The sequence below is a fragment of the Rhinoraja longicauda genome, chromosome 24 (genome assembly GCF_053455715.1).
Source record: "Rhinoraja longicauda isolate Sanriku21f chromosome 24, sRhiLon1.1, whole genome shotgun sequence".
Classification (NCBI taxonomy): Eukaryota; Metazoa; Chordata; class Chondrichthyes; order Rajiformes; family Arhynchobatidae; genus Rhinoraja; species Rhinoraja longicauda.
The window spans coordinates 16,509,575-16,531,640 of record NC_135976.1 but is presented as its reverse complement, the minus strand read 5'-3'; the positions used below and the strand labels follow the sequence as shown (position 1 = coordinate 16,531,640).

The 22,066-nt window shown below is 44.1% G+C and overlaps 1 protein-coding gene across 2 annotated transcripts in view; it reads right to left on the bottom strand.

Annotated features, from left to right (window-relative positions):
- mapk14b (mitogen-activated protein kinase 14b) overlaps window positions 1-22,066 on the bottom strand; it is a 94,834-nt gene that overhangs the window by 16,041 nt on the left and 56,727 nt on the right. For both annotated transcript variants that reach the window (XM_078420716.1, XM_078420715.1), the window contains exons 3-6: window positions 13,677-13,735; window positions 8,802-8,907; window positions 5,732-5,761; window positions 2,977-3,024 (exon numbers count right to left, since the gene is read on the bottom strand). In XM_078420716.1, coding sequence (XP_078276842.1) covers window positions 2,977-3,024; window positions 5,732-5,761; window positions 8,802-8,907; window positions 13,677-13,735 — 243 coding nt within the window. The remainder of the gene's footprint in view (window positions 1-2,976; window positions 3,025-5,731; window positions 5,762-8,801; window positions 8,908-13,676; window positions 13,736-22,066) is intronic.

Here is a 22,066-nt window from a genome sequence, read left to right as displayed (position 1 = left end):
TGCATCCCAATAAGATGCTTTCTACAAGTGACTGACAGTGGCAGGCATCAAGATTTCCAAACTACGTCTGCAAGGACTATAATTTTTGATTGCATCGTATGTGATAATGACAGCAAGAAGCTTCCCTGGGGCAGAATAGGAGTGTGAACAATTTATTCTAAGATTTCTGCCCTTCTCGTTTCTTTGGATTTGGTGAATATGAAAGGCAGGTGCACAACAGATAGTGGAGGTTGACATTGGCCCTCTAGGAGAGAATGCCTATGTTTAACAATAGCACCAGGTGAAGCAGAATGCTTCACTTAGCTTAACTCCTGCCATTGAAATCCCCTCTCCCTCAGCTTCAATCATTGCCCATCTCCACTTTTTCCCCCCCACCCATCTTCCCTCTGCTCCCCCTTCTCCAATAGTTGCACCTTTCAAGTTCCTAATCTTAAACCACCTGCCCTCATTGTCATGACCTTTTTAGACCACAGCTGTGGGCTAATGTTGCTAATTTATTCCATCCAGCGGCTAATTAACTTGTGGAAAACAGAGAAACAAATATGACTTTCTCCGCGTTAAATCTGATAGTTCTTCCATCTCCTCGACCTTCCCGGTTCCCTGCACTCCCCAGCAAACGATACTAGAGGAACAAGGTAGACCACTCGACCCTAAAAACCGTAGTACGTCATGACGCCATTTTAGTAGGCAAAAACTTGCAGAAACATTTTAAAAGAAAAATAACTAAAATCTGTGAATTGATAGATGAGATATATTCTACATTTTAATGGTATCATCACACATACTGTTCCCCAAAACACTGATTACACTGCGAGAGGCATAACAGACGGCGGGTTTTGCCTACTAAAATGGCTCCTTTGCGTACTACACTTCAGTATAGGCAATTTCAACGGAGTGGTCCATCTTGTTCCTCTAGTATCTTTGCTCCCCAGCACCCATATTCCACAGTCACCCCCTAGCCACCAACATGTGTAGGAAGGAACTGCAGATGTTGATTTACACCGAAGATAGACACAAAATACTGGAGTAACTCAGTGGGACAGGCAGCATCTCTGGATAGAGGAAATGGGTGACTCTTCAGGTCGAGACCTTCTTCTGTCTGAAGGCACCCATTCCTTCTGTCCAGAGATGCTGCCTGTCCCGCTGAATTAGTCTGGCATTTTGTGCCTAAAGTCAGACCAACAGTCGTACATACCCTCCCAGATTTTTGAAGAAAGCTATTTCCCAGTGACGTATCAATCAAGAATATGGATGTAAGCTGTACTGAAGAGGTATTGGGTAGAAAGCAGAAAAAACTTTGTTGCGCACAGAAGTTTGAGACTGTGGATGGCTCAATTGTAATCATGTAATGTATTTGGGTCCACTGTTGTTTGTCATTTACATTAATGATCTGGATGATGGTGTGGCAAATTGGATTAGTAAATATGCAGATGATACTAAGATAGGTGGAGTAGTTGATAGTGAGGTAGATTTTCAAAGTCTACAGAGAGACTTGGGCCTTTTGGAAGGGTGGGCTGAAAGATGGCAGATGGAGTTTAATGCTGATAAGTGTGAGGTGCTGCATTTTGGTAGGACAAATCAAAATAGGACGTACAGGGTAAATGGTAGGGAATTGAGGAATGCAGTGGAACAGAGGGATCTGGGAATAACTGTGCATTGTTCCCTGAAGGTGGAATCTCATGTGGATAGGGTGGTGAAGAAGGCGTTTGGTATGCTTGCCTTTATAAATCAGAGCATCGAGTATAGAAGTTGGGATGTAATGTTGAAATTGTACAGGGCATTGGTGAGGCCAAATCTGGAGTATGGTGTGCAGTTCTGGTCGCCAAATTATAGGAAGGATGTCGACAAAATGGAGAGGGTACAGAGGAGATTTACTAGAATGTTGCCTGGGTTTCAGCACTTAGGCTACAGAGAGAGGTTGAACAGGTTGGGTCTTTATTCTTTGGAGCGTAGAAGGTTGAGGGGGGACTTGATAGAGGTTTTTAAAATTTTGAGAGGGACGGACAGAGTTGACGTGGGTAGGCTTTTCCCTTTGAGAGTGGGGAAGATTCCAACAAGGGGACATAGCTTCAGAATTGAGGGACAAAGGTTTAGGGGTAACATGAGGGGGAACTTCTTTACTCAGAGGGTTGTGGCTGTATGGAATGGGCTTCCGGTGGAAGTGGTGGAGGCTGGCTCAATTTTATTATTTAAGAGTAAATTGGATAGGTATATGGATAGGAGGGGATTGGAGGGTTATGGTCTGAGTGCAGGTAGATGAGACTAGGTCAGGGAGAATGGTCGGCGTGGACTGGTAGGGCCGGACAGGCCTGTTTCCATGCTGTAGTTGTTATATGTTATATGTTATATTTCTGCTGACTGGTCAGCACGCAACAAAAGCTTTTCACTGTACCTCGGTACACATGACAATAAATTAAACTAACTATGGAATGCGGTTGCAGAATTAATGACTGAACAGAGACTAACTATGTCAACAATTAAAAATAGGTGAGACAAGTCATTGAGGGAATGAGAATGGTATGGTATGGAAAATACAGGAAACAGTATTTGGTTTGCTACCTGTGTAGGAAGGAACTGCAGATGCTGGTTTAAACCGAAGATAGACACAAAATGCTGGAGTAACTCAGCGGGACAGGCAGCATCCCTGGAGAGAAGGAATGGGTGATTCTTCTGAAGAAGTGTCTCGACCCGAAATGTCACCCATTCTTTCTCTCCAGAGATGCTGCCTGTCCCACTGAGTTACTCCAGCATTTTGTGTCTATCTTTGGTTTGCTACATGTTGGTAGAACAACAACAACAACAACAGCATGGACTGAATTATCATAATAGCTCGTTTTCACCTTATAGTTGATGTTTGATTATCCTGTCTAAAATACGACTATAATACTTTGAGATTAAATGCATTGGTATTTAAATCTAATCTAATCCCTCTCCCACCTGTCCAGTTACCTATTTAAATAAAAATAGGTGCATTACCTTCAATTCACAATTTTTATTTATGGCCAAATTGCCAGGTTTTAAATCCTAAGAGACCAAAAAAAAAGAGCATTAATTCTAGACATCAAATAAATTAACCAATACTTATAATAATTACAACCTTTACTTTGTATTAGGTTAACATTTAACGGTGATGCAATTTTAAACTATGATCAATTATGTAGAAATGTTAAATGTAGTGCTTAATACAAAAAAGCCCTTTTCAGTTTGACTGTTGTAAATTATTCTCTGTGAAGTGTATTTTGCCCTTGGGATGTAATTAACATCAAAAGATCAATATAATAACTGGAAAGCCATTCTCGGAAGCTTTGACAAGCTGAATGGTGCTTTTGCTCTTCACTAACATGAACCCTCTTGAATTTAAATCGGCGATGAAAATGTAACTGCAAATACCTGAACATTCAAACCAGATGTACTATTTTCAGATGGAAATGTCAAAAACTAAAGAAAATGTCACGTAAAAAAAATTCAATTCAAATTACTTCGGATTGCTGCAGAACAGGAGCTTCAAATCAGCACAGTCCAGACGGAGGCCATTTACAGTGCTATTCATTACATTCGATAATTTCAAGTTTAATATATTGGGCTTTTTTTTTTTAAACTCCATCTAATAATTTTTTTTACTGATTTATCGTTTTCCAAACCTCATAAGTAATCATTTTCAATGTGTACTCAGCAAAATTAAATATATTTGGAAGAATCATATTTAACTAAACACAAATTGCTGGAGGAACTCAATGGGTCAGGCAGCATCTGTGAAGGAATGAACAGACATGTTTTGCATGGGGACCCTTCTATTTAGTAAAGTTGCTGTGATAAATTGAATTTATTATGTTAGTTTAGTTTAGTTTAGAGATACAGCGTGGAAACAGGTCCTTCTGCCCACCCTGTCTGCACCGATCAGCGATCCCCGCACATTAACACTGTCCTACACACACTAGGGACAATTTACACTTATACCAGGCCAATTAAACTACAACCTGTACGTCTCTGGAGTGTGGGAGGAAACCGGAGCACTCGGAGAAAACCCACGCGGTCACGGGGAGAACATACAAACTCCGTATAGATGGTACCCCTAGTCGGGATCGAACCTGGGTCTCTGGTGCTGCAAGCGCTGTAAGGCAGCAACTCTACCGCTGCGCCACCGTGCCACCATTTTCTGTGTTGTTGATAATTTTTTGCAAGCAAATCATTTTAATGGTAAAATCTTACAGGCAGGTCCAATTTGTACTAAATCTTAATCAGTGCACGATTCTGCTTGTGTGCTTCGGAACCCATAAGGCTGTTGCTATTGGAAACTGTCCCCGCTGTTCCGGTCACCAGCAGGCAAATGTCACATTGATGTTTTGTTGCTGCACAAGGCCAATGTCAGACAGTGTGAATCCTACTTTCAATCGCAGTCTGCAAAATTTTAAAATTTGCTACACATCTTGGTTTGGAATTAGCTGATCAAAAGCTTTTTTGGGGGCATTTCACTGTCAGGGTTTTGTCTCTGCCTGTCCAACGTTCAGAAATTCATAAGTCATAGGAACCGAATTAGGCCGTTCGGCCCATCAAATCTACTCCGCCATTCAATTATGGCTGATCTATCTTTCCCTCCCAATCCAGTTCTCCTACCTTGACCCCGTAACCTTTGACGCCCTTACGAATCAAGAATCTGTCAATTTCCATCTGAAAAAGTACCCAATGTCGGCTTCCACAGCCGTCTGTGGCAATGAATCCCACAGATTCACCACCCTCTGGCGAAGGAAATTACTCCTCATCTCCTTTCTAAAGGTACGTTCTTTTATTCTGAGGCTGTGTTCTCTGGTACTAGACTCTCCCGATAGTGGAAACATCCAGGAGCAGAGACCCAGGTTCGATGCTGACTTCCGGTGCAGTCCTTTTGGAGTTTGCAAGTTCTCCCTGTGGTCGCGTGGTTTTCATCCGGGTGCTCCGGTTTCCTCCCACATCCCAAAGACGTGCGGGTTTGTAGGTTAATTGGCCTCTGTAAAATTGCTTTTTAGCGTGTAGGGAATGGATGCGAAAGTGGGATGATATAGAACTATATTTCCAGCATGTCCAAGCGCTGCACAGTGAAGGAACCACTTCTGTGTGCAGCCAGCTTTGGCAAGGCCACACCTACTGGCAGCAAAATAAATAAATGCCCGTATCTTCGTGCCCTGTTCCTGCCTCTAATTTGTACGTTTGTACGTTAAGTTAATCTGTTGAAAATACAAATGTCCATTCCTTCCTTCTGCCTGACCCACTGGGTTCCTCCAGCAAATTTTGTTCAAGATTCCAGCATCCGTAGTTTCCCTTTCACAACACCAATTCAATGCACTTTCCAGGCATAAGAACATTTCTAGGTCAACGTATTTTAAGATACTCTCAGTTTTCTGATTTCAGAAAACCACAAACACACTCGGGTTGAATAAAAATCACAGGAGCTCTTTATGCAAGACCCCCCTAGTCAGAAAACGACTTTTATGGTCTCGACACAGGCAATTACTGGCTCAATAACATATTAACATCAGTAAAGTGGGCTTTATACTTTCCAGTACATTCAGCACCAATATAATCAAGACGTCACCTCATTTCACCTCCAGTACTGAAGCGGGAATATATAACCCATATAGGCGTGTGGATTCAACTTCATAGAAAACGCGCATAAATGTAGCCCCTTCCCACCCTTCTCCACATTCTTCTGAATAGCATTCTGAACAGCCATATCAGGCTGTTAAAAAAGACTTACCCTGTGGATAATTCCAGTTGAATGAAGATACTGCAACAAAATGAGTAGTATTTATCATAAATATTGTTATAACATTTAATTTTTTTTTGTCATTTATTTATAACGAGTTCATTAACTGAGAAATGACAACTGTGAAATTGGAGCACATGTAGTATTAAAATAGGCATAATGAAAGGGTTCATTCGATCTGACATGCGATATGATGCTTTGATACAATAACATGCTCTGTCACATAGTAATTACATAATCCCAATCCGATATGTTGTGAACTCCTCGTTCCTTCAGTCTTTTAGAAGGGAGAGAGCAATAGAGTAATCAGACCTTTGCTACAGTTATAGCATTTTGTTCTTTTCTAAAGAGCACACGGTGGGCAGCACGGTGGCGCAGTGGCAGAGTTGATGCCTTACAGCGCTAGAGACCAGGGTTTGATCCCGGCTACGGGTGCTGTCTGTACGGAGTTTGGGCTTTCTCTGAGATCTTCGATTTCCTCCCACACTCCAAAGACATACAGGCTTGCAAGTTAATTGGATTGGTAAATGGTAAAATGTCCCTAGTGTGTGTAGGGTAGTACAAATATGTGGGGATCGCTGGTCGGTGAGGACTCGGTGGGCCGAAGGGCCTGTTTCCGCGCTGTATCTCTACACTAAACTAAAAAAAAGTGTGATTGGAATTTTTAAGTCTTTTGTCGAAATGAATATTGTAGAAGCCTCTAATGAGGAGGAGAGGTGAAATAGGTATCATTTAATCACACCAATACAATTAACAGACTGTACTTGGAAGAGGGATATAATCTATAAACTTCCCTGCAGGCATTCTGGTAAGAAATTCTTCCCATCGCTCTTCCCGAATCTAAATGGCTAGTGGAAGAACGCAAGATTTCCCTTCAGCCAAATACTCAAAACAAATAAGATGTTACAAAGTGTGTTTAAACCAAAATTTCATTGTGTGTTTCTCAGATGTTTATTTTCTTTTCGTTTCTGTAATAACTGTTAATCAATCCACATCTGGGATAGTGGGACTGACATATGATGAAAGAATGCGTCGACTGGGCTTGTACTCACTGGAATTTAGAAAGATGAGAGGGGATCTTATAGAAACATATAAAATTCTCAAGGGATTGGACAGGCTAGATGCAGGAAAAATGTTCCCGATGGTGGGGGAGTCCAGAACCAGGGGTCACAGTTTAAGAATAAAGGGTAGGACTGAGATGAGGAAAAACTTTTACACCCAAAGAGTTGTGAATCTGTGGAATTCTCTGCCACAGAAGGCAGTGAAGGCCAATTCACTGGACGTTTTCAAGAGAGTTAGATTTAGTTCATAGGACTAATGGAATCAAGGGATATGGGGAAAAACAGGAACGGGGTACTGATTTTGGATGATCAGCCATGATCATATTGAATTTTGGTGCTGGTTCAAAGGGCCGAATGGCCAACTTCTGCACCTATTGTCTATGTTTCTATACCAAAGGTAAGAAATTTGCTTTCATGGCCAGAATGGTTTGCCGTTTAACTAATTAAAAACATTATTAAAAATATTTAACTAATTGATTTCCACTAGGAATCAACACATCAAGACCATAAGTAGAATATATTTTCTCATGATCATAGGTCATGGTTTGCATTGCCTGGAAAACGAATTTCCTCGGTGTTGCAATTGTATGGATGACATATGACTATTGGCACTCGTGCCCATTTCCACATAATTTAGTGCCAAAATCCTGAAGTCAGTGATTCAGCTCCTCTTCAAAAACTGCCTTGTGGCAATTATCATCACAGTCCATCATTGAAATGATCAGAACACAGGTATTTATACATTTGCAGCTCCACAAAATTCCTTGGCAAAATGTTTCCCTGTGTTGTAGGTCTAAGTGGGATGTTAAATGGTGTAATAATCCTGCACAGTAAACTCCCCAACCTACAGAAAATAATTTTATACAAGTACATTGATATTTTTTAAAATAACAGATTTCATATTTATAAAATGTTTATTTGTGCCGTGTCACTCTGACCTTACTCATGAGATATTCCAAGCATTATATCATTTTCTGTAAAGGGTTTAACATATTAGCTAAATATTGAGCAATTTCCTTACTGATATGAATAAAGAATCTATTATAAGTGGCCTACTCAGCCTGATGACATCGAGGTGTCACGGGGCAGATGACATCAGAGTGACACCGGGAAGATGACATCATGGTGACACCGGGCAGATGACATCATGGTGACACCATACTGGCGGAAATTAGGATGCCATACTGGTGGCAGCAGTGACATCACACTGGTGGCAATGGCGACATCACATTGGTGGCAATGACGACATCACATTGGTGGCAATGACGACATCATACATGTGGCGACGGTTACGTCATACAGGTGGCAACAATGACATCATACTGGTGGCAATGATGACATCACACCGGCGGTAATGATGACATCACACTGGTGTCGATGATTACATCATACTAGTGGCAATGATGACATCACACTGGTGACAATGATGACATCACACCGGTGGTAATGATGACATCACACTGGTGGCAATAATGACATCACACTGGTGGCAATGATGACATCACACTGGTGGCAATGACAACCACCCATAAGATTCACAATCCACCGCTAATGGACTCTGACAATTACATGGTTTAGGTTTTCAGCAAAATACTCAAGAGTCCAAACATTTAATATCATATCATATCATATATATACAGCCGGAAACAGGCCTTCTCGGCCCACCAAGTCCATGCCGCCCAGTGATCCCCGTATATTAACACTATCCTACACCCACTAGGGACAATTTTTACATTTACCCAGCCAATTAACCTACATACCTGTACGTCTTTGGAGTGTGGGAGGAAACCGAAGTTCTCGGAGAAAACCCACGCAGGTCACGGGGAGAACGTACAAACTCCTTACAGTGCAGCACCCGTAGTCAGGATCGAACCTGAGTCTCCGGCGCTGCATTCGCTGTAAAGCAGCAACTCTACCGCTGCGCCACCGTATTTATCACACTGCTTCCACATAAATTTTCCAAAAATTCTAACATGTTAACTTTACCTTTTGTTACCTACCTTAAGGCCTTGTAACATCTGATATAAAAGATATTGAATTCTGTCGTCTGTCAGTTTTCCCATGATTTTACTCAAATCTGCATCCATGAATGGCATAACTAGGTAGCTAAAAATAAAATAGTGTGGGATAAGTACATTGAGCCTTCACTGCACAGTTGAAACCAAAGTATCTTTGGGAATATTAGCTTGTATGCAGTTGTGGAGATCTATTGTGCCAACTCCTGGTCATAAAAGAATTGCTGTTCGGGAGATATGACAGGAGCATTTAAGAGGGGTTTAGATGTACACATGGGTATGCAGGGAATAGAGGTATATGGATCATGTCCAGGCTGAGGAGATTAGTTTAACTTTGCATCATGTTCGGCACATACATCGTGGGGCTAAAGGGCCTGTTACTGTGCAGTGCTGATCTATTTTCTACATACCTACAGGGCACATCGATACACAGAGTCTCTTGCCCAGAGTTGGTGAATCAAAGACCAGAGCACATAGGTGTAAGGTGAAGGGGAAAAGATTTAATAGGAATCTGAGAGGTAACCTTTTCACACAAAGGGTGGTGGGTGTATGGAACAAGCTGCCAGAGGATGTACTTGAGGCAGGGACTATCCCATTTAAGAAACAGTTAGACAGGTACATGGACAAGACAGGTTTGGAGGGATATGGGCCAAACATGGGCAGATGGGGCTGGTGTAGCTGGGACATGTTGGCCGGTGTGGGCAAGTTGGGCCGAAGGGCCTGTATGATGCAGGGACTCTATGTCATAGCGTTGTAATGTTAAAAGGAGACGCAAGGAACTGTAGATGCTGGAATCTTGAACAAAACCCAAAGTGCCGGAGGAATTCAGTGTGTGAGGCATCATCTGGGGAGGGTCCTTCATGAATCTGACGATGGCCCCGACCCAAAACACCATCTGCCCATTCCCTCTAGAGATGCTACCTGACCTGCTGAGTTCCTCTAACACTTTGTTTTCTGCTAATGTTAATTCACTCCAATTCTTTGGGGTTTCAGGTGTTAAGCACCAGTTTCTATCATTGATCAGAAAGTTCTGAGCAATGGTGACCACTGAGAAAGCAGCTAGACGGGCCAAAACCGGCTCTCAATTCAATATTTTCCTTCCACTGTAGCAGGTTCCAAAATTCCTTGCCTTTATTTCGGGCCTTTATCGACGCGCCACAACAGCTTGAAAACAAGTTCTAAAACTTACCGAGAGACAACTCATCCCTTAGCAACACGAATGGGTGTGGTTCTCATTCTCCACAGTTTATCTGGTTGAGATGTGAGTCACAGTCTGACAGCACTGGAACAGGCCCTTCACACCACATTGTCCATACGACCCCTTGTGTACCAATAGTTCAATGGTACTTTATTGTCACATGTGCCTAGGTACAGTTTAGCTTAGAAATAAAGCACCGAAACAGGCCCTTCGGCCTACCGAGTCTGCACCGACCAGTGATCCCTGCACATTAACACTATCCTACACACACTCGGGACAATTTCCAAGCCAATTAACCTACAAACTTGTACGTCTTTGGAGTGTGGTCACGGGGAGAACGTACAAACTCCATACAGACAGCACCTGTAGCAGTAAAGTTACTTTGTTGCATACAGCTCTGTCTAAAGCTTCCACCATACTTAAGTGCAAGAGTGTGGAAACAGTGGATTAGGCTGAAACAGTGCACAATTACCACGTTTCCACTGCCTTTCCACCCATATCAGCTCCGTATCCTTCCACACCTTCACCATTCAAGTACTTGTTTAGATGGCTCCTTAATGTTGAGGGTATCTGCCTCCATCGTCTCTTCAGGCAGAACGTTCCAGACTCCAGACTCCAACGATCCTTTGTGAATTAAATGTCTCTCAGATTCCCTCTAAACCTCCTTTCTCAATCCTATGATATCTTGCCCTTGTCCTCGGGATAGAGAATAGTTGGGAGGCGTTTGGGTCAAAGAATGGGCTGATGGGACTAGCATAAATGTTGGTCAGAATAGATGAGTTGGGCTGAAGGGCCTGTTTCCGTGCTGTAAGACTCTGTGACACCATAACCCCAACCTTGGGGAAAGGATTTTTACTATCTCTCCTATGTATCACCATCGGAATTTTATATTAGTTTGCCACTCTGCCTTCTCCACTCCAGGGCAACTAACCCAGCCGAACCAGAATCTCCTCGGAACTAAAGTGCACCAGTCTAGGCTGCATCCTGGAGGAACAAGCAACTACAGATGCTGGTTTACAAAAAAGGGCACGAAGTGCTGGAGTAACTGAGTGCATCAGGCAGCATCTCTGGAGAAAATAGATAGGTGATTTTTTTCGGAACTAGACCCTTCTTCAGAAACGACCCGAAGTGTCACCTATGTGCTCCTATGATCGATATTCACCAGAGATTCTTCCCCTTAACCCCCCCCCCCCTCTCACTTCCCTGTGCCCCACCTGAACTCACACTTATTTCTCTCCACTCCTCCCCTTCCCCCTATATTCCTTCCTCTAGCTTCCCAACTTGCGATTCTTCAATCTTTTTGTCTCTCAACTTCTGTCTTTTCAGCTCGGGCCTTTGCACAACCATCTGCCTTCATTTGCATCTACCTATTACTTGACAGGTTTGTCCTGCCCAACCTCTCTTCCAGCCTTATTCTCTCCCCCCTCCCCCCCCCCACCCCACCCCCACACAATCGCTGAAGAAAAGTCTCGACCAGAAGCGTCACCTCTTCATGTTCTCCAGCATGCCTGACCCGCTGAGTAACTCTAGCACTTGGTCTTTTGTTTTACATTCTGGAGAATCTCCTTTGCAACCTCCGCTGGACAGTCACATCGTTCCCATGCGATTCTGAATTGGAATTCCCAGAACCTCAGCCTGAAGGCCAGATGTCCAATGAGTTCTACCTGCTTCAAGTGAACTTTAAAGATCAAAAACAGTCTCATTCTAAATTTGTTGTTCCTACTACCCGCTCGACTGCAGAAACAAGTTACTGAATTTAAGAACACAGAACAGTGCCGCCCAGAAACAGCCTCTTCAGCCCACAATGCCGTGCCGAACATGATTCCAAGTTAAACTACCTGCACTTCCCTCCATTCCCAGCATCCCCCATAACCCTCCAAAGCTTCCATATCCTTTCTGTAATGGGACAACCAGATTCGCACAGAGGTGCTTTCTTCCCCCCGTCTACGATCAGTCTGAGGAAGAGTCCCGACCTGAAACGTCAACTGTCATTTCCCTCCAAAGATGCTGCCTGACCCGCTGATCAACACTTTGTGTTTGGCTCAAAGTTTTATGAAGCTGCAATATGACTTCCTGACTCTCACAAGCAGTGCTCCAACCAATGAAGGCAAGCATACCATCTGCCCCCTTTACCACTCGATCTACTTGTGTTGCTACTTTCACGGATCAGTGGATTTGGACCCCAAGATCCCTCTGCGGATGATAGTTTGTGGGGAGATTGGTGGCTTTACCTCTTAGAATACATGCTATTGTTAATCAAGTGCCTGGATTGATTCCAGGCAATGAATGTTAAATTGGTGCCAGAACAATAACTTGTCTAGACATCTAAAGGAGAAAACACTTTGTACACAGTCCGGGGGTGGGGGGGGGATGGAATGGCAAATTGAGCAGAATTGTGAGGGCCTAACATTTTCTCAAATGTTACTACACAAACAATACCAAATACACTCTCACAGTTGATGTTGACAGTGTAACTGATTTTTTACAAGGATTTTGCCGTAATTCAAGGGCCCGAGTTTTCGGGAGAGGTTGGCTAGGCTAGGAATGTAGATCTTGGAGCACAGGAAGCTGAGGGGTGATCGTACAGAGGTGTATAAGATCATGAAGGGAATGGATAGCGTGAATGCACAGAGCCTTTTACCGAGGGTCGGAGAATCAAGAACCAGAGGGAATAGGTTTCAGGCGAGGGGGGGGGGAAATGTAATAGGAACCCAAAGGGTGACCTTTTCACACAGAGGGTGGTGGGTGAATGGCACGAGGTGCCAGAGGAGGCAGCTTTTAAAAGACATTTGGACAGGTAGATGGATGGGAAAGTGAGGCTTTTAAAGCACTTAAGCATTTCCTTTCCACAACACTTGGACGATTTTTTAATGCAAGTGTTAGAAAAAAATCTTCTTTGTTCTCTTGATTATTTCATACAATAGAGTTTCACAAACTTTCTCTGTCAATTAGGTTTTTTTTAGAGATACAGCGCGGAAACAGGCCCTTCGGCCCACCGAGTCCGCGCCGCCCAGCGATCCCCGCACATTAACACTATCCTACACAAACTAGGGACAATTTTTTAAAAACATTTACCAAGTCAATTAACCTACATACCTGTACGTCTTTGGAGTGTGGGAGGAAACCGAAGATCTCGGAGAAAACCCACACAGGTCACGGGGAGAACGTACAAACTCCGTACAGACGGCGACCGTATTCAGGATCGAACCTGAGTCTCCGGCGCTGCATTCGCTGTAAGGCAGCAACGCTACCGCTGCGCCACCGTGCCGCCGGATCACACAGATAGTTAGAAACTCCAGTTAGGACATCACTGCACTGCAACACTCTCCATAACTTAGAAGCTAAGCTTTATGACAAGCTCTTAGAGTCACAGAGTCAGAGTCATACAGCGCGGAAACAGGCACTTCAGCCCAGCTGTCCATGCTGACCCACATGCCCCATCTCAACTGGTAACATTTGCTCTGGTTTAGAGGGAAATGGGCCAAACACGAGCAGGTGGGGCATATTGGTCGGCATGGGCAACCTGGGCTGAAGTTCCATGCTGTTTGACTCTATGATTCTGTTTCCATGATCTTTCTTTGTTACCGGATTTTATGTAACACCAAGTTCTTTATAGTTTTGATCACTATATTGTGCTCTTTATATATTTCCAGAACACTTACAAATCATGAAATTCATCCAATGTGACAGCGGGCGTGAAAACATCAATGAGACCGATGACCTGCAAGTGAATGATAAATTGTTCAGCCAAGTTCGACATCACAATAACCAGCTTCTACCAACTTCTTGTAAAGACCAACATTAATTCTGTATTAGGAATGAGTTCAATTGTTGTTTCTAAAAACCTATTTACATCTCTTTCGCGCACGATGAAGTTATGAGTGGGGAGGGGAAAGGCACATTTTGTAAACTTGAGGAAAAACCTACAAACTCACTGACCTGCAAGTTGACCTGTGGACTAAAAAACAGAAGCAGGAAGGTTTAAAATTATTATTGTCGCATGTACCAGGCGTTTTGCATGCCCTTCAAAAAGATCAGTCTGAAGAGGGTCCCGACACGAAACGTCATCTATCCATGTTCTCCAGGGATGCTGCCTGACCCGCTGAGTTACTCCAGCACATTGCGCCTTTTTTTGTTTGTAAGCTTTTTTAATCTGCAGTTCTTTGAGTCCACTTTGAGATGTATTGTTTAGGAAATACTTAGATGACAGGAGTAATGCTTTCATTGATGGGTAAAACATTATCAATCGGCACTAACGTGTGTTGCCACAAGAGGGCAGACACTCACCACAATTGCTGCATTGGGATCAGCCATTTCCTTCATAGTAATAATAATAGTGATAATAATGGCAATCAGACTCAAAGACATTGCTGGACATTTAGATCAATTGACTGTCTTATACACAAGGATGCAATGAAGTTCCTTATTTGTGTGAAGCTCAGAGTAAACTGTACATAGTTAGATTTAGCTCTAAGGGGCAAGGGAATCAAAGGATATGGGGGAAAAAGCCAGAACAGGGTACTGATTTTGGATGATCAGCCATGATCATATTGAATGACCAAATGGTCAAAGGGCCGAATGGCCTACACCTGCTCCTATTTTCTGTTTCTCTATAGTAATGATAGATACAACAACAAGGTCAAAATAGCCGAGAGTCATAGAGTCAACAGCATAGAAACAGGCCCTTAGCCCAACTTGCCCACGCCGATCAACATGTCCCAGCTACACCAGTTCCACCTGGCGGTGTTTGTGGGAGAAAACTGGAGAACCTGGGAAAACCCATGCGGTCACAGGATGAACGTAGAAACTCCGTACAGACAGCACCCGTAGTCAGGATTAGACCTGGGTCTCTGGCGTGTAAGGCGGCAAGTCTACCACTGTGCCACCGTACGTCCCGAAATGTTCTCAAAGCCCCTCTTGTGAAAAGGTGCAAAATCCCTATGGAAATCGATAGTTTGTGACCACATTCAATGGAGAAGTCGTATCAAGATACCACAGGTCCACCACCGATTTACCGGCTACTGGTGGTCCGGTACCTCCTTTAATCCGGACAAAATTACAATTACTAGGATTAAGAATTGGAAATATTTAATTTCAGGATTGTTTTGATACCCCTAAAAAGAATTTAATAAGAAATTAGCCGGAAGTGTTTCCTTCTTGTCTCCAGGTTCCCTTCTTTCTTCTTTCTTTCTTTCTTTCCTTTTTTAAAATTTTTATTTCTTTATCTTTCTTCTTCTCCTTTTTCCTCTTTTTTCTAACTGGGGGGTGGGGGGAGGGGGGTTGTGGGTGGGGAGATAATACAGAACAATACAGGTATAATCGAATTTAAATGTATAATCGAATTTATAATGTAGGTACCATCGCGTACTATGAGTTCATACATGTATTTGTTTTGTTAAAATTTAAATAAAATTTAAAAATATAAAAATAAAATAAATAAAAAAGTGCGTATATGAAATCTCCTCCCCCGCATCCCTCCGAAAATGTGACACCTAGGCCGGGTGAGGCATCCGATCACAACCTCATCAGGACTTCCACGCTGATCGGCTGGTCGACTTTGCCCCCTGCGGCCGGGACTCTGGAACTCCGTCCCAGCCAGAGCCGGCAGATCCGTTCTCATGGCCAAGTTTTGAGGCCGACTTGGCTGGCCGGTTTCTCGGCCCCTCGGCAGCCTAGGCGGAACATTCCGGTACCACTGGACTCCTCTCGGAGGCCGTGACCTCTGTTCGTCCAGCAAAACGGAAAATCCAAGCATGCCGGGAAATCAGTGGTGGACCTGTACTGGGAATCTTGACTCCATGATACACAGAAGCCCCAAGATCCCCACACCTCCCATTGCGACCCCCTCTCTCCCTCACATCAAGCACCTTCTGCCCACCCCCCTGTGTCAAACCTTGTTCAATTTACATTGGCTTCAACTCGAGGCCACCGCTCTGACCTGGCGTGAGGGGGGGGGGGGGGCACTGAGAACAGAGAGGGACCATTGGGGACTATAATGAATGGTTTGTAACTTTGCCCGCGCCCTTTACGTGGCCACTCTTTGCATACCTTGTGGAGGGTATGCAAATCAACGAATTTCACTGTGACATGTCACGTGATAATAAAGTATTAATCAATCAATGTTTAAAGGAGATGTGTGGGGCAAGTTTATTTTACACAGAGAGTAGTGGATGCGTGAAACTTGCTGCCGGGGATGGTGGTGGAGGCAGATACCATAGTGGCGCTTAAGAGGCTTTGGATAGGCAGGGAAATGGAGGGATATGGATCATGTCAGGCAGAGGAGATCAGGCACCATGTCCGGCACGGTCATCGTGGGCCGAAGGGCCTGTTTCTGTGCTGTACTGTTCGATGTTCTACATTTCAACAGCCACTTCAGTACACACAGAACAAGTCACCTTCAATCCCAAGGATAGACACAAAAAGCTGGAGTAACTCAGCAGGTCAGGCAACTGTCTGAGCCGCTGAGTTACTCCAGCTTTTTGTATTTGTCTTCGATTTAAAACCAGCGTCTACAGTTCCTTCCTACACATTCAATCCCAAGGAACTGGTTTAATGAAATAAACTTCTCAGGCCACTGGAGATCTGAAAGAAACACACAAGACATTGGGGGTGTACAGCGAGTCAGGCAGTATCCATGGAGATCGACACAATGCTTCAGTTCTACGGCTTCTCATCGGAATGGAGAAGGCTACATCCATGCAGGCCTCAGGGTGCAGAGAGACTGAGGGGAGCACACACTGGCAAGGCAGCAACAATGCAGAAGGCAGAAGAGATTAGACAACAGGCTTGATTTACCTGCAAGAGGTGAAATATTTCAGATGCAAGCACGTACGCCAACTCCACTTCAATCCTATGTTCCATATCAAGGAGGAGGGAGGAAAAAGATTACAGCTTGACAGAATGTATTGTTAGGTTTCTCAGAACGCTAAAAGGAGGAATTTCTTTAGTCAGAGGGTGGTGAATCTGTGCAATTCATTGCCACAGACGGCTGTGGCAGCAAAGTCAATGGATATTTTTAAGGCAGAGATTGACAGATTCTTGATTAGTACGGGTGTCAGGGGTTATGGGGAGAAGGCAGGAGAATGGGGTCGAGAGGGAACGATAGATCAGCCATGATTGAATGGCAGAGTAGACTTGATGGGCCTAATTCTGCTCCTAGAGAACTTATGAACTTATGAACCCTGTCCTTTTTTCTTGGCTAATGGATAGAAGTTGATGAAACCCGAGAAACCAAACCAGGATAAACTTTCTTTGTCGTTGCCAAATATTTCTCAATAAATGCATTCACCGAACATTTCCTTTCCATGACACCTGGACAGATAAAACACTCTTACTGCAAGCGTTAGGGAAAAAAAAAATTCTCTTAAGTATTTCATGCAAAGTAAAACTTTCTCTGTCGATTGTTATCAGACAGATATTTAGAAACAGGGCCCCTTGTGTATGTATGTACATTGCAACTAAAATAAATGAGGTGCTGTGAACATTTATTTCAGTGGAATCTAATGTACAGTAATAGCAAAGCATAGTGTAAGTGAATTCTGCATGACCACAGGACTCTCCTGGTGTGGACAACCTGGACTCCAAGTTATCAACCCCCCCCCCCCCCCCCTGCGTTCACAAGGAGGGCAGAGATTTCACTCTGGAATGTCGCCAATTCTGCAAATTATTCAAACATAACTTTAGACTTTACTTTAGACTTTAGAGGTACAGTGCAGAAACAGGCCCTTCAGCCCACCGAGTCCACGCCCACCAGCGAACACCCCGTATACTAGCACTATCCTACACACTAGGGACAATTTTACTGACTCCAATTAATCTACTCATCTACCCTGCACATCTTTGGAGCGTGGGAGGAAATCCGAGCACCCAGAGAAAACCTGTGTGGTCACGGCGAGAACATACAAACTCCGCACAGACAGCACCGACAGTTAGGATCGAACACAGGTCTCTGGCTTTGTAGGGCAGCAACGCCACTCTGCTGCCCAACTAAGCTTTAATTTCAAGTGTAGTTTAGAGATACAGCAAGGAAACAGGCCCGTCAGCCCACTGAGTCCACACCGACCATCGGTCACCCATTCACACTAGTTCTATGTTATCCCACATTCTCATCCACTCCCTGCACACCAGGGGCAATTTACTGGGACAAATTAACCCGTACTGTGAAGCCTAGAAATACCCAATAAATGATCTCAGTTTAACATGGGAAATGGAGTGGAGAGAAGTCTTTGGGTAATACAGGGGGAAAAAACAGACATGTATAAAAATGGAAATACTTAACAAGGATGAAAGCAGAAAATTCTCCAAATCTTTGGAAATAGCAATTGTGCCAAAGAACTGAGTGACTGCAAATGCTACAGTTGTGGAAAGGGAAGATGTTAACAAGGAAACAAGTTAACAAGGAAATATTGGACAAGTTGCTAGAATTCATAATCTGTAATAACATTTGTAAACAGCTAAATTAATTGGCAATAACCTCCATCTGAAGGAGATCATGGTTGACCAAGAGCAATTTTCTTGAAGCTGCAGCAGTGTATACAGAGAAAAATAATGGAATGTTTGTTGAAGTATTTTTAGAAGTTTGATGAAGTGCCAGAGAAGGGGCTTGTGAGAAAATTGCAAAACCCTGAGAATGTAACCAAAAGCAGTCTTGAAATAGATGGAAAACAGACATAAAAAGCTGGAGTAACTCAGTGGGACAGGCAGCATCTCTGAAGAGAAGGAATGGGTGACGTTTCGGGTCGAGACCCTTCTTCAAACTGGTTAGGGATAATGGGAAACGGGAGATATAGACAATGATGTAGAGAGATAAAGAACAATGAATGAAAGATATGCAAAAAAGTAAAGATGATAAAGGAAACAAACCATTGTTAGCTGTTTGTTGGGTGAAAACGAGAAGCTACTGTGTCTTGGGTGGGGGAGGGAGAGAGAGAGAGAGGAAATGTGGCGGCTATCTGAAGTTAGAGAAATCACTACACATACCACTGGGCTGTAAGCTGCCCAAGCGAAATATGAGATGCTGTTCCTCCAATTTGCATTTAGCCTCACTCTGACAATGGAGGAGACCGAGGACAGAAAGGTCTGTGTGGGAATGGGAAGGAGAATTAAAGTGTTTAGCAACTGGGAGATCAAGTAGGTTCAGGCGGACTGAGCAAAGGTGTTCAACGAAACGATCACCCAGTCTGCGTTTGGTCTCGGCGATGTATAAGAGTCCACATCTTGAACAACGGATACAGTAGATGAGGTTGGAGGAGGTGCAAGTGAACCTCTGCCGAACTTGAAAAAACTGTCAGGGTCCCTGGACAGAGTCGAGGAAGGACGTATAGGGACAGGTGTTGCATCTTCTGCGGTTGCTGGGGAAGGTACCTGGGGAGGGGGTGGTTTGGGTGGGAAGGGATGAGTTAACCAGGGAGTTGCAGAGGGAACGGTCTCTGCGGTCGGTGGAAATGGGTGGAGATGGGAAAATGTGGCTAGTGGTGGGATCCCATTGGAGGTGGTGGAAATTTCAGAGGATTATGTGTTGTATGCGACGGCTGATGGGGTGAAGGTAACGACTAGGGGGACTCTGTCTCTGTTGCGACTAGAGGGAGGGGGAGCAAGGGCAGAGCTGCAGGGTACTGAGGAGACACGAGTGAGGGCCTCACCTCTGATGGATGAGGGGACCTCCTGTTCCCTAAAGAATGAGGATATCTCGGATGTCCTAGTATGGAACACCTCATCTTGGGCACAGATGCGGGATAGACGGAGAAATTGGGAGTAGTGGATAGAGTCTTTGCAGGAAGCAGGGTGGGAAGAAGTGTAGTCGAGATAGATATGGGAATCAGTGGGTTTGTAATAGACGCTAGCCGATAGTCTATTTCCTGTGATGGGCAACGCACATTGCCGCACTGGTGGGTAAGGCTAAGCAGCACCTTTACCACCTTAGACAGCTGAGGAAATTCAGAGTGTCTCTGAGGATCCTTCATTGCTTCTACTCTGGGGCTGTAGAGAGCATCCTGTCCGGCAACATTACAGTCTGGTTTGGGAACAGCTCTGCCCAGGACAGGATGGCCCTGCAGAGAGTAGTGCGTTCGGCAGAACGCACCATGGGAACTACACTCGTCCCCCTGCAGGACCTATACATCAGGAGGTGCAGATCCAGAGCAAGCAAGATCATGAGGGACCCCTGCCACCCCAGTAACGGACTGTTCCAGATGCTACGATCAGGCAAACGCCTCCGCTGTCACGCTGTGAAAACGGAGAGGATGAGACGGAGCTTCTTCCCACAGGCCATCAGGACTGTCAACTTTTATAACCCCAGAGACTAAATTTTTGTCGACACTAATAGTAACTTATTAACTTTATTTATATGCTGTAACTGTAATTCTTTTTGTGCACAACCCGCAGGCATTGCCACTTTCATTTCACTGCACATCGTGTATGTGTATGTGACAAATAAATTTGACTTGACTTGACTTGACTTGTGATGGAGATTGTGAGATCAAGAAGGTGGAGGGAGGAGTCTGAGATGGTCCAAGTAAATTTGAGTGCAGGATGGAAATTGGTGGTGAAGTTGATGAAGTCCATGAGTTCTGCATGGGTGCAGGAGGTAGCAACGATGTAATCGTCAATGTAACGGAGATAGAGTTCAGGGATAGGGCCAGTGTACACCGAGAACAGGGATTGTTCAACGTATCCTACAAAGAGGCAGGCATAGCTGGGGCCCATACGGGTGCCCATAGCTACGCCTTGGACTTGGAGGAAGTGGGAGGAGTCGAAGGAGAAATTGTTAAGGGTGAGGACTAGCTCCGCTAGGCGGAGTAGAGTGTTAGCAGAGGGAAATTGGATGGTTCTGCGGTCGAGGAAGAAATGGAGGCCTTCCTGGTGGGGGATGGAGGTGAAGTAGTAAAGATGAGGGAGTGAAGTCAGTAAAGTCTTGAAATAGATGGAGCTGGAATGAATAGATGTCAGTGCTTTGGGCTGGATGTGGAATGTTGCTGTGCCCCAGGGATCTGGTGTTTTTCTTTTTCATTTTTAAATCAAAAATGTAGTGCATTTCAATTAGCAACTGTAAGAGCTTCCTCCCCTCTGTTAGACTACCAGTTTATGAGAACTGTTACATGACCTTCCAACTTCTATACACAATACTCTGACTGATGAAGGCCAATACTTTATGACCACCCTATCTACCTGTAACGCCATCTTCAAGGAACTATGTACCTGCACTCCTCAATCCCTCTACTCCAGAACACTCCCCAGAGCCCTACCATTCACAGTGTAAGTCCTGCCCATGTTAGACTTTCCAAAATGCAACATCTCACATTTCTCTCTATTAGATTCCTTCAACCATTCATAGAAACATAGAAAATAGGTGCAGGGGGAGGCCATTTGGCCCCTTCGAGCCATTCATTGTGATCATGGCTGATCATCCACAATCAGTAACCCGTGCCTGCCTTCTCCCCATATCCCTTGATTCCGGTAGCCCCAAGAGCTCTATCTAACTCTCTTTTAAATTCATCCAATGAATTGGCCTCCACTGCCTTCTGTGGCAGAGAATTCCACAAATTCACAACTCTCTTGGAGAAAAGGTTTTTTCTCATCTCAGTTTTAAATGGCCTCCCCTTTATTCTTAGACTGTGGTCCCTGGTTCTGGACTCCCCCAACATTGGGAACATTTTTCCTGCATCTAGCTTGTCCAGTCCTTTTATAATTGTATACGTTTCTATAAGATCCCCTTTCATCCTTCTAAATTCTAGTGAATACAAGCCATGTCTTTACAATCTTTCCACATACGACAGTTCCGCCATCCCGGGGATTAACCTCGTGAACCTACGCTGCACTGCCTGAATAGCAAGGATGTCCTTCCACAAATCAGGAGACCAAAACTGCACACAACACTCCGGATGTGGTCAGCTCCAGATTCCTCAGCCCACCTGGTCAACATCCTGCTGCAATTTTTGACAAAGCGACATTGCGCCCAAATAATTTCATTGTTCTCACGGATAACTATTATTCTGCCTTATGTTTAAGCACAGTCCCAGGGAACGGAAATGGAGTTTGTGCTTGATGCTAAAGA